This window comes from Podarcis liolepis (assembly GCF_965112155.1).
Source record: "Podarcis liolepis genome assembly, chromosome: 5".
Classification (NCBI taxonomy): Eukaryota; Metazoa; Chordata; class Lepidosauria; order Squamata; family Lacertidae; genus Podarcis; species Podarcis liolepis.
The window spans coordinates 31973383-31986749 of NC_139556.1; the positions used below are offsets into that span (position 1 = coordinate 31973383).

Genomic DNA, 13367 nt, shown 5'->3' on the forward strand with positions numbered 1-13367 from the left:
CAAACACTAGCTTGAGAAGATGGATTTTCCTCAGGACTGCAGCAAGGGAGGAAGTGGTTAAATTATCTCACAATACCTGCTCTGATTCTGTTAATTCCTCTCCATGTCCATCAACTGAAGCTATTTGCCTTTTTAAAACCCTGAACGTTGATTGCAAAGTCACATTTGGCCCTTTTGGTCTTATATAGATAGATAATTCCCCCCCCCCAATAATAAATGTATGTAACTAATTTCTAAAACCTTTAAACATCAGTTTTGGTTTTATAGGTATCACATGAATACATTCTTTCAAATATATGCATAATATATATACTACTATCCACCCCAAGCCACAGTTCAAAATCCAAAAGCAATGGTAAGAAACAGCATGCTTTTCAGGGAAACATAAGAATTTCAGGAGACCATGGTCTACAGTACCATTGAAAGAACAATCTCATGTAAACAGGATTCTGAGTGGAAAGGTTTTCATATAGATTGGGGATGACCCAGTAGCAGACCCTGGGTTACTTTTAACTGGTTCCAGGCAGCCTCACCTCATTTTTAATCAAGGTACATTAAGAAGTTTGTCCACAGTTTGACTTGTAAGGCAGATAAAAAGTTTTAATGTTGAAAAAAGGATAAATAATTCACACTGTAATTTGCATTGCATTTTGATTGGGTATTTATATGCATGCAACATGTAAAATGCATACATTTGTATGAATTGTCTGAGTGCATGCACTCTTCATTCACTTTATGCTAAGGTGGACTTCAGCTCAGTGGAAGGAATTTCTTGATTATGGTGGGTTAATAGCACTCAATCCCTGGTATCTCCAGTTTAAAGGATCTCAGGTTGCAGGGCTTAGAAAGACCTCTGTCTAAAAGCACAGACACCTATTACAGTAGGCTTGAAGGATTCATGAATATAAGGCAATTTAGTAAGTTCATGGCACCAATTTTTTTAAATGGAATTTGAGGGGGGGCAGTTTTTGCTGCAAAATGCACCTTCAGCCTCTGCCCTACCATTTGGAGAATAGAGAGGCTCACAAGGATACAGAAATTGGACATCAGATGGGGTTCAAGACTTGCTATGTCCCTGGGTAATAGAGTAGACACATCCCCATTTTCCTTTTTAATTCAATACCGGCTACAGACTTGCTATTTATGAGGTTATGGTCCTATTTGTACTCTTTGTTAACAGCATGCAAGACAATACTTCAGAATCTTCTACTTCGATAACTCAACTACTGAGAGAGAGCTATTTAGCTGAAAACAACCGCCAAGGGAATAGTGAAAGAAGCAGATCAGAGCCATCTCCACATTCTTTCCACCGTGGCAGTAGTTCGGGTCCTTCAGACGAGGTGGCTAGCCAAGAGGACCTTCCTGATCTTTCAGCCTTTTTGAGCCAAGAAGAGCTGGATGAAAGTGTGAACTTGGCAAGGCAAGCCATCAATCAAGATCCACTTGAGAACAAGCAGGACGAACAGATACATGTGTTCTATCCCTCTGAGTTGAAAAACTCTGGAAATACAGTTTCAAACAAACAGCAGTTCCCATCTAAGGCAGCTTCACCAACTTCAGACAGCAGCCTAAGGAAACAGCAATTTGGTTCCGAGACAGAGTCGAAAAAGGAATTCCTCAACAAGGCTGCAGATTTCATTGAGGAGCTTTCTTCTCTTTTCAAAGCACACAATTCAAAAAGAATCAGGCCCCGAACATGCAAAAACTACAGGAGCAAACTTGAATCTAAAAATAAGGCTGCTCAGGACAGTGGTTCTGCTTTCTCAAATCTCTCTGAAAACAGAGAAAGGCCTTGTGACCCAGTACCGCAAGATTTAGCTGTAGCTGAGCACTCACTTGAAAACCCAGATAACCCTCCACAGGCAGACTTGGAAGCTGTTAATCAGCTAGAAAGTTCAGGGTTAACAACAGAGTCACCAGCTGCATCTTTTTATTCTGAGGAGACAATAGGCCAACCACCACATTTTACTCAAAAGCTGAAGAGCAGGGAGGTCCCTGAAGGAACCAAAGTGCAGTTGGACTGCATTGTGGTAGGAATTCCAACACCTGAAATCAGGTAAACATGTCCCTGTCTTATTTCTGTAATAGCTTGCGTACATAGAAGGTGGATTACTGTATAGTAGTTAAATGTTTTCTCAATGTTTCCTCAGGTTGTATTCTAAAATCCATACATTTCTCTTTTACAACGCTCCGGTAATTATTCTGTCTCTGACCTTGGAAAGGTCACTTGTGACTGGCATAAGATTGATGCCAGTCACAGGTTTTGGGCAGCTTTTGATGAAAATGCCTTCAGTGGGCCTTCCTCCCTAGCTGCCCATGCACTTGTCTTTTCCTCTGGGCGCAGTCTGCATGACCATGCATGCAGTGATGTAGTGTGGGGGGCCAGGGAGGCCCTGGGTGCAAATTTATGAGGAGGCGCAACAAGGCAGCCTCATGACATGCTCCATTGAGGCAGGAGCTGCAGGGAGGCAAGCCATGCCTGGGCTGAGGCTTCAGGGCTGGGGCGGCAGCAGCGCCGCCTCCTCCTCATGGCAAGGAGGAAGGGAAGGAGCAAGGACAGGAAGTTCTGAGGCTGGCACTTAAAAACTACCCAGAGATGCAGACCCCTTGAAGCCTGCTCTGCGTAAGTGTCAAGGCATTTATTCAATAGTAAATGAAGTTTTGGTCATATATTTAATAAATACCAAAATGTTACTATCTGGTATTTGCCTCCCTACATAGTAGGGGTGGATGTCACCCTCACAAAGATGGAAAGAAAATCACAGCTGCACACATGGGAAGTACATAGCAGAAATTGAACTGAGTCAATGGAGCTGCAGGCATGCATATACTACATTTGCATTTCCTTGGGGAAGGGACTGCATATGCAGTGCTTTCCATTGCAAGGAGAAGGGCTATGACTCATCGGTACAGCATCTGCTTTGAATGCAGATGGCCCCATGTTCAATCCCCGGCACATCTAGGTAAGGCTGGGAGAGACCCTGTCTGAAATCCTGGAGAGGCACTGCCTGACAGTTAAGAGAATACTGAGCTAGATGAACCAATAGTCTGACTCAAGGCAGCTTCCTATATTCCTATAGGCACACATGGTAGTAGCAGCGCACCTGTCTCCACGGTAGACATTTAAGATCACTCAAGAGACAAGGAATTTCCTTCCTATTTGCCTGTTTATGCCCGTGTGTGTTGGTGCTGTTCCAATGACTGATTTTCAAGAAAAAATATATAAACATAAACATAATCAAAAGGATTAATTTCCTTCCCACTCCCACACCCCAAAACAGAAAACTACTGCATCAATTCCCCCCCTCCCCAATAAGTCTATGTGTATAGTTGGTGGATGCCAGTCATCAGGGTGTTCATTTGAATATTTTATAAAGGGGTACCATATTTCAACAAAGTTGTCTGTGTCAGATATGTCATTCAGGGTGTGTACTCTCTTAGTTAGTTTCTCAGATACAGCAATTGTCCATACATTGTTTCCATTATGCGATGTGTGATCAAGTCCTTTGTTGTTTTTTGCTACAGTATAAGTAATTGTGCTGCTACCAGGCGAAGCGTGAAAAGTTCCTTGTGTAATAGTTACCCATTTATCTGTTAAAGGCCCCTTTAAAAATAAAACACCAATACTTGCTTGGAAAGATTAGTTTAAGGAAAGAGACTTGAAAGGCTGAGTCATCTGAGCCATAAGACTCTTTCCCATTCCAAACATATAAAATATATTTTCACAAGGCAAAGATGGCAAAATGCTTCTGTTCATGGAAAAAAAGCTGTGTATTTGGATCCAGACATGTCATACTGTGCACTAAGGTGGGCCGTTTACAAACTATCTAAAAAGAAGAAATGCATCAGCAAAAAAAATAGCCAGATTTGCTTATTGCTGCAAAACTAGAAACAATTGCTATAACTTAAATAGAAATAAAATGCATGTCACCATAGTGGGGAAGACTGTGATCAGGGAAACTGTCTGGTCCAGGTGCTAGTTCAAGTTCAAGGCTTCTCCATTCATTCTGGTGGTTCTTTATCTTTAAACCAGGCTTTGATTGGTCAGTCCTTTAGAGAGAAGTCACCTGCAGACAGGGGGCTGTCCTTCTATAGCCCTTCAAATAAAGGACTGTCTTCTGTAAAGTCGGACACATGGCCATCCTGCTGTGGGCTCCTTCCATTTGCAGGAGGGATTCTGATTCAATAGCAACATCCACAGGAAGAAGACGTTTTTTGCTGATCCCTTTTTTCTCCTGGCAACCCCACCTTTGCCATATCCCACACTGTTCCAGAGGATCCCCCCATCCTCCAGAGCAGCTCTTCAAGGAGTGATTCTTGCTCCTCTTCCTGAAGTGCTATTTAAATATAATAATATGATGAGGAGCACTAAGAGATTTTCAGGAGCAGGCATTTAAACTATATCAGGGCTGATGCACATATTCATGGGCACCCCTTTCTAGCACATTGCTCAGTGATTCATAGATGAATGGGGGAATTTTTCCCATTGAAAAGGTTAGGGCCCAATCCAATTCCCCTTTGCATTGGGGTGGGTGGGGGGGTTGATTGAGCAGAGGTGCCCTTCCACTCAGCTCTGCTAGTGTCCCTATTTCCCTGGCAGAGTCCCAACCAGCAGCAACAAAAAGCCTTGAAATGGGGCATTCTAGCGGCAGGGAGGGCTCTGCTCCAGGCTGGCACAGTGATTTGCCTGCCCACCATCTTCCATCTTTGTCAGCATGCTCAAGAGGGCTGTAGATGTGACTGTGGCCCTATTACGCAGTGGCTGGGTGTTGAATTGCACCCATAGTGTTTAACTTCATGATTGTCTAAGGATACTAATGCTTGCTCTAAGGTGCTGGATCTGTGGTGGTCATTTCACATATGCAAGTCACTCCCTGATGTAGCAGTCATCAAGTGATGGGCATGCATGTGTGAACTCACTTTCAAGAATTCAATTTGCATAAAGTTTTATATCGGTCTGCTTCGTAGGAGGTTTTTAAGCAGTGGTGAGATGGCCTTCTGTCATGGATGCTTCAGTTGATATTCCTGCATTACAGGGGGTTGGATTAGATGACCCTCTGTGTCCCTTCCAACTCTACAATTCTATGGTTCTAAATCCTTTCATAAATGTAAGGGTTGGTGAGGGACAATTCAATCTCTCGTACCTTGTAGTAAGTGGATGCACGCCAAATTGAATTGGACTTACTAGGGGGTTGGACTCGATGGCCCTTGTGGTCTCTTCCAACTCTATGATTCTATGATTCTATGAATGTGTTTTGGAATCAGTGGATTTGGGAACCTGATGTCACTTTATGGTATGGATATTGTGATATAGGTTTCAGAAAATGCACACAAAATAATGACAGATGTAATTATGAGTGGCCATTATTCAATGTAATCAGATTGTATTCCTGTAGATTCAGTCCCTAAATTCTTAACAGCATCAGGAGTGAACAGCAAGTGAATATTCTATTACTACTCTATTTTCCTCTGTTACCCTATAGCAGCCACAGGATTGGCTTTTTGATTCCCCATTGCTGTATATGTTGCAGGGACTGTCCAAAATTCACCTTTTAAAGAGAGAGATACCAATCAAAGTTGGCAATGAACTACATGTCAGCATTCACTTCTGTATGTCTGAAATGTTGGTGTATATTCAGGGTGGCATTCACAAAATTCATTTGTCATTGTCAGCATTCATACATGCATATCATTTACCAACATTTGCTAACTTTTGGACATTCACTACAATATTAAATGTGGAAATGTTTCACCGAGACCGATAATTCCTAGAATCTGCCAGTCCTATGGACTGGAACTCTTTAGCTTGGGATCTAGTCTCAGATCACAGTAACTGGCTCTCAGCAAGTGAGATGAATGATATTCCCCGAAGCATTTTCCACAGGAAACATTCCAGGAAGCTTCCCATGAATGCCATATACTACGTCAGAGCTGGCCCACCAAGGCAGAATACAGTGCTAGATGGACCATGAGTGTAACCTAGTAAGGCCAGTCTTACGATCTTAGACATTTCCTCCATTGGTTGTAAGTGACCCATATTTGCCATCTCTACTCAGAGGTGCCTGCATTTTTTCCAAACTACTTAGCTCACCTCTGTTAGGTTAATTTTACTTTGGCTTGGCATACACAGCTAGCCTGACCCATGTCAAAAGGATTTGAAGCCCTATAAACAGGCTATGTGTCATGCATTTTCTATGAGAGCACTCTCTGGCAAATGCACATGAATACCTGAGAGAAGCACACTCTAACCATGCTTTGTTTGAGAATTCAGATCATCTGCACTTAAGGTTCCTAACCACATTCACAGCCTGATCCTAAGAATGCTTACTTAGAAATAAGCCCCACAGAATTAAATGGGTAGAATTCTTTTACTTAGAGGAAACTCATTGAAATTAATGGCACTAACTCAGTCATGTTAATTTAAATGGGTCTACTGTGAGTAAAACTTAGTTGAATGACATCTAATGGGATTTACTTCCTAATAAGTATGTTTAGGATTACAGCCACAATCTCTTCCAAAATACAGCATCCTTCTTCAGTTTATTTTTGTTTTATTGAGTTCTGCTAGAATTTGTCAGCACTAAATTGGGGAACAGATGGACCATAGCTCAGAGGTAGAGAAAGTTCTTTGTATGCACAAAACCAATAGCAATCCTTGCTATTGCCAGTTAAAAGAACTTAGCATGCAAGCAGAAAAATATATCTGCCAGAAATAGTGGGAAACTGCTACTGGTTAATGGAAGAGGCAGCATACAGTAAATTAAAAAACAATAACCTGAAAACAGAACAATGATACAAATATACACAAAAACTGAAATCAGTATAAAAAAACAAAACATTGCTAAACATAGCTGCTTTTACACTTCAGAAGTACTAAATTAACATGGAAAAGTTAAAAGCTAAGCCACCACGATCAAACATTAGAGAAAATATTAAACAATGATGATGAAATTATATTGAAATGTTGCTTATAAGATATTAAAAGGCCCAGCTGGGACAATTAAGAAAAAACTTTGCTTGGTACCAAAAGATCATTTATGTGGGTGCCAGGTGAGCCTCCTTACGGAGTTTTCCACAACCAGGGGGGCACTGCCAAAAAGGCCCTCTCCCTCAGGACAGCCTCCATATTTCAGAATGAAGGAAGCTGTTGATCTTAAGGCATGGGTGGCTACATATAGGAACAGGTACCTTCAGGTACTCCAGTCCCAAGCCATGTAGGATTTTATAGGTCAAAACCACCTTACCTTCCCTCCTTACCTTCCAATTACCTCCAAGTCCCTCCTTACCTTCCAATTCATTTATGGGTCTAATCCAGACCCATAAATGAATTGGAAGGTAAGGAGGGACTGCTCAGTATTCAGCACACTTACAGTGCTTTTATTGATGTGGATTTCTGAGGAAAGACGTCAGTCAGGAATGGGGAGAGAACAGAATATACCGTATTTTTCGCCCTATAGGACGCACTTTCCCCCCTCCAAAAATGAAGGGGAAATGTGTGTGCGTCCTATGGGGCGGATGCAGGCTTTCGCTGAAGCTTGGAGAGCGAGAGGGGTCGGTGCGCACTGACCCCTCTCGCTCTCCAGGCTTCAGGAAGCTCTGCACAACCCTTGGAAGACCGGCGCAACTTCGTGCCGGTCTCCCAAGGGTTGCGCAGAGCTGCCTGTTCTGGGGGCTGGGGTCGGGGGAAGCTCGGGCTTCCCCCGCCCCAGCCCTGCGCCTGGGGGGAAATAATTTTTTTTCTTTATTTCCCGCCCAAAAAAACTAGGTGCGCCGTATGGGCTGGTGCGCTCTATGGGGCGAAAAATATGGTATGCTTGGCACATATAACATCCCAGATACAATCTCTTTGGCAGGACAGGATCTTTCAGGACTGGGAAAGACCTCTGCCTGAGATACTAGGGAGCCACTACCTGTTGGAAAACGTCTTTCCAGGGCTAGATGGACCAATGGTCAGACTAAGTAGAAAGCAACTTCACATGTTTATGACATCCTCTGGTGGTATACAATACCACATGTCACAATGGTGCAGCAATTTTTGCTAGGCAGCAGTTCAACCTGGCAGATTGTGGCCGAACACCATTTTCATAAGATGGTCATGTGTCCTACTTTGCAGAGGGCAATGCTCTGTTCAAAGGGCTGTCCAGGCCAAGAACAGTTTAATGATAAGCATAAGAAGAGAGAGCAAGGACCATGACTATACTCACCAGCGGTGAGCCCCTGAACAGGAGACTGATCAGGCACACCAGTCGCTTGGTCACAGTCTTCCTCACTATGGTGAGTTGCATTGCATTAATACTTAAGTTATAGCAATGATTTCTAAATATGCACCTCTACCTATAAATTAGGTGTGCAAAGTTAATCAAAATCACTGTCCTTTTGTACTGTGTTTCCTTGTTTCAGGTAATATGGAAGCAGCCTGTCTGTAGCACTTAGAGTTATGTCCCCCCCCCCTTTCTTTACTTTTTAAATGTCACTTTATAACCATGAGTATCTAGTCACATTGTTTTGATTATTACAGAAGGAGATTTTCCTGTCCAGCAGCATTGCACCAATATGACTGATGGCAATGCTGACTGCATTATTTCAAAGGTGGATGTATATAGAGTAATACAAGCTATCAAAATGATGAATACATCATCTCTGATTCATCATTCATGTGCATCCATCAAGATTTCATGGCTTATGAGAAATAACACACAAGGATAAACCCAAAACAAATGTATAGAATTCTGTCCATAACAAGAACTATTAATTTATTGTGAATGGTATTACCATAATACAACAATCTACTGAAATTATGAATGAGTGCAACCCTGGTCATTGCAACTCAGCCTGATTGTGGCATTGCTACTATGCCAACCTACAGGAATTGGTATTAAATATATTAAAACATTTGGATATACGGATCCTGCTGGGTAGGAATATAGAAATACTAGATCATAAGTTCCTTCCTGCCCTATGTTTCTGTCATAGGTTTACAGATTTGTTCCTGAAAGTTTGTCTAGAACTAAGCTATTCTGCACATGGGATGGGGAAAGCAAATTAGTGTCTTCTCTCATAAATGGGTAATGTTGTCTCCCATCTGATCTTAAAATATGAACATCACATGTAAAAATGACATGATCTGTAGACTGTGTACACATTACTGGCTTAAAATGCAGTGGTTTTGTTCTTTTGCACAGTTTGGATTACAGCTGATTGGGAGGGAAACATAGCAAAACACAGTATTTCATAAGAAATTACAGTCTAGATACAGGATACATATGGATTGTGGCTAACGCTTCCCAAACCAGCTGTGGGAGTACACTTGTTACAGAGTAAATGTGAGTCTGTTTGTAGCCCTCAGCTGCTGCATGCCATGCATTCCAAATCCCTTTAATAAACATGTATTATTTTCACACTTGATGGTGTGAGTGTACACTTTTTTTTAATTGTGTGTTCAGGCCCAGAAACCTCCCCCCTAAAGTTGACTCAAATTTTAGTTTTGGTTTTTGGCAGAATTTAGGCCACAACTTTATTGATTACAGAAAGTGACTGGTTGCATAGGCTCTGGTTCAACTAGCTCCCTGCCATGCAGGTAGCGCTGACCCAGGGTTCCAGCATAGGTCAGCCAAGGGTGAACACCTGGATAAGTGGAAAGCCGGGAACAGGCTATCTCCGCCACCCAAATGTCCCCCTGGACTCAGGCACGGGCAGAACCCCTTCTCAGGGGTTGACCAAACCATCGAGTCCCTGGATTCCTTTAACGGAATACCCTTCATGTAGGGATGGCGAGAGCGTTCTCCCATCCCTATCACCTGAACCAGAGCCTATCCGCAACCTTACAAGTTGTGATGATTTGCTACGCGGCAGGCAAAACCCAAATGGCAACAGCCAATCAGCCAAGTGGGGAAAATTCCTGCTGTGCCCCCAGTGGCGTAGCGTGGGTTGTCAGCACCCGGGGCAAGGCAAGTAATTTGCGCCCCCGCACCGCACGCCTGGCACCCCCCCTCCACAGTGGGCGGCGACCCGGCGGCTCGGATCGGATTCGCACAGCCAGCACTGCAGTGAGAGAGAGTGAGTGAGCCAGGTAGGGCAGAGAGCTGCGAGTGTGAGTGCGCCCCCCCCTGATGTTGCGCCCGGTGCGACCAGCCCTCCCGCACCCCCATGCTACGCCACTGTGTGCCCCTGTCCCAATGACAGACGACACACAACGGCATAGCAAGGTCAAGCGCAAAACCCTAAAAGTAGGGAGAGGAGGGCAGGTGTTCCGAATGCACGTGCCGAAAGAGAATGCTCTGGGTCACGTGCATGGATATAAATAGGTTCCTCGAACTGTTTGGACTGTGTCCCATTGGCCAGATTGCACCCAGTTACAAGGGACCTACCAACTGGGTGTTGTGTCTGACCAATCATACCCCCCACAACACAGGGTGTCGGTTTCCAGGTCTCAGCGCAATACATGCCCTCTTTAGGGAGGACCCGATCTGCGTAGATTATTAATACACAGATTATCAATATGAGGAAGGAAGTCATTGCTTGAAGCAATTGTGATCTCTCTCTCATCTCCATGTTTGCTTTATTAGGCATAAGTTGTATTGCCCTACACTTACTCCTGCCTCCTGTACTACATAAGATCAAAATAATTACTGGATCACACCAAGTGTCTGCTCCAGCCTCCTGTGCCCAACAGAGACAAGGCAGATGCTTGTGGGAAGTCCACTACCAGTTAATGAATGCAACAACCCCTCCTAGCTGTGTTCCCTCAGCCTCCGCTATACTGCCTTTGGACAAGGAGATTAAATTGAGCCATTATGACCAATAGCCCCTCATAAACCTATCCTCCATGATCAGGTCCAGGGGCACCATCTGGGGGGGGGGCAGGGGGCCAAGGCCTCCCAAAAAATTTCAAGCAGGCAGCTGAGCCCCCTCAATATTCTGCAGCCCGTGGGACTTAGCTGTGGTGGGCCCCATCAGACCTTCCCTTGGCTGCAACGGGCCCCATGAGGCCACCTCCTGCTGCATGACATCATACACATTTGCCTAAATTAGGACGGAATCCAGTGCATGTGATGTTGTCCATTTTTTAAAAAAATCCAGTGGCAATCACCACGTCTCATGGCAATGAATGCAATAAGTTAAAGCATTGGGTGAAGAACCACTTCCATTTCTCTTTGTCCTGCATCTACTGCCAGTCAAGTTTTATTGAGTAGCCCTGAGTTTTAGCTTTATGAGGAAAGAGAAGCATTATCTCTGTATCTGCATCAAGCAATATTTTATAAAGATCTACTGACATCCTTGCCATTTAGACCTTGCCTTTAGCTTTTTGTATATTGTTGTTTCTAATTCTTCCCCTAATAATATCTGCCTTGTTCTGTTTTAGTCTTGCCGAGTTTTAGCATTCCTTAGCGCTTCTTACATAGCCCAAGCATATTCACTGTATGTTTAAAGCACACCTCCCCCAACCCCAGAATCCTGGGAACAGTGCTTTACTATTATTATTTATTAAATTTATATACTGCCCTTCTTCCGAAGATCACAGTGCATTTTACAATATAAAAACACAAATATACATACCGTAACAACAACCAAAAACAATTTCCTCACACACCGTTTAAAAGGCCAAAGATCACCCTCTGGAAATGACCATCCAAGTAGGATCCCTCTGCATTTTCTCCTCACTCTGCTTTTTCTCTTCATAACAACCCTGAAAGTTAGGTTAGGCTAAGAGATAGTGACTGGTCCAACAAGCTTCCAGTCTGAGCAGGAACCTCAGTCTCTGTAGTCTCTGTAGTCTTAGTCCAGCTCTCTAACTGCTACTCTACACCAGTTCTATCTTCTATTGTGCAACTTACTGATCAGCTAGTAGGATCCAAATACTCTCTTCAAAATGTGGTCCTGTTACTGTTAATAACTGAAGAGTGCAGGATATTCCTCTTTTTGCTTCAATGTCATTTGTGTGATGTGTGTTTCTGCTTAGGGTGATCAGGCATTGTTTTCACTGTTGCGTTTGCAGCCTGTCGCTTTGTCAAATGGATATTACAGTGACAAATAGTGCTCTTGCATTTCAGGTGGTACTGTGAAGGGAAAGAGCTTGAAAACTCACCAGATATTCACATCATCCAGTCAGGACAGCTGCATTCACTAGTTATTGTTGAAGCGTTTGAAGAAGACACAGGGCGTTACTCCTGCTTTGCTTCTAACATCTATGGGACAGACTCAACCTCTGCAGAGATCTACGTAGAAGGTAAAGGCCTCTTTGGAACAGAAAGCGCTTGATCATTAACAAAAGGAAGTTGTACTGTGAACTTGGTTTTATGTGGCTTTGCTGCATAGTTGTTCCAAATGGAAATCAGTGATCCAAGAGCATGGAATGCAAACAGTTCTCTCTTTGATAGAGTCAGGTACTTGAATTTATTTCTTCAATTAAAATTATTTGATAGACAATATTTGCTGGTTTTCCACAGACATTTGGTTGGCCAATGTGAAACAGGATGCTGGACTAGATGGGCGATGGTCTTGATCCAGCAGGCTCTTTTTATGTTCTTATGAGTGAGGAGGAAATAGCTGTGCTGAAGGGGAGATAGACTTCTTATCGGCTAGGATAGATATGGCACAGGGTAATTAGCCTATTTACAATCTTTTAGATAGATGGGTATACAGACAGATGAACATAATCTAAATTTACTGTTTTACAGTCTGGTGTGAACATGGGCTGAGATGGGATGGATAACCTTGCTGCTGTACAGTACTTTAAAAAAAATATAGATTATAAGGCAGCATCTTATATCCTTGAGATAGTTTTGCCAGGGTGACAGATACCCATTTGGCATGAAAGTGCACATCCTTTCCAATACCTCTTCCAGACTACTGTCGCCAGCAGTGGTGGGTTTTTGGGTGCTCTATGAAAGGGCATGAAGGTGACATTCTGTATACTATACATCTTCCAAATACAAAGAATATCACAGCTGTAATTTTTTAAAAATGTGATGCAACCACAAAAAAGAAGTGATGCCTTAATAGTAGACATGTAGGCTGCAAAAAGTGAGCTTAAGCAAACCCACTTCGCTGTTGGGTGCAAGCACATTTTTTTGCTGTTGAATTAGCCCATGTTTTATTATTGTTGTTGTTATGAAATTATTCTTCCTGTTGTTAGTTTTGTGCTTTATTGCTGTTCCCTTTGTTAAAACCCACTTGAAGAATGATTTTTGTGTAGGGTAAAAGTGGCATACAAATAAAGTGGTAATGATGATTTATTACACAAAAATATTGGCAGTGCCCAAACCAAAACACATTTTATGAATGGTGCTAGATTCCTATCTGCTCCTGCCATGGAGGGGGAAAGTACCTATTCATTGATTGAAGCTGAGTGGAAAGCAGTGCAGAAA

At 42.9% G+C, this 13367-nt stretch overlaps 1 protein-coding gene across 13 annotated transcripts in view; it reads left to right on the top strand.

The window, feature by feature from the left end:
• The window catches only part of MYPN (myopalladin), a 66502-nt gene that overhangs the window by 22992 nt on the left and 30143 nt on the right, over positions 1-13367 (top strand). For 11 of the 13 annotated variants that reach the window (XM_083502362.1, XM_083502367.1, XM_083502363.1 and 8 more), the window contains 2 exons: positions 1181-2056; positions 12051-12226. In XM_083502362.1, coding sequence (XP_083358488.1) covers positions 1182-2056; positions 12051-12226 — 1051 coding nt within the window. In that variant the 5' untranslated portion in view covers position 1181. The remainder of the gene's footprint in view (positions 1-1180; positions 2057-12050; positions 12227-13367) is intronic. The other 2 variants (XM_083502359.1, XM_083502358.1) reach the window with 1 other exon arrangement.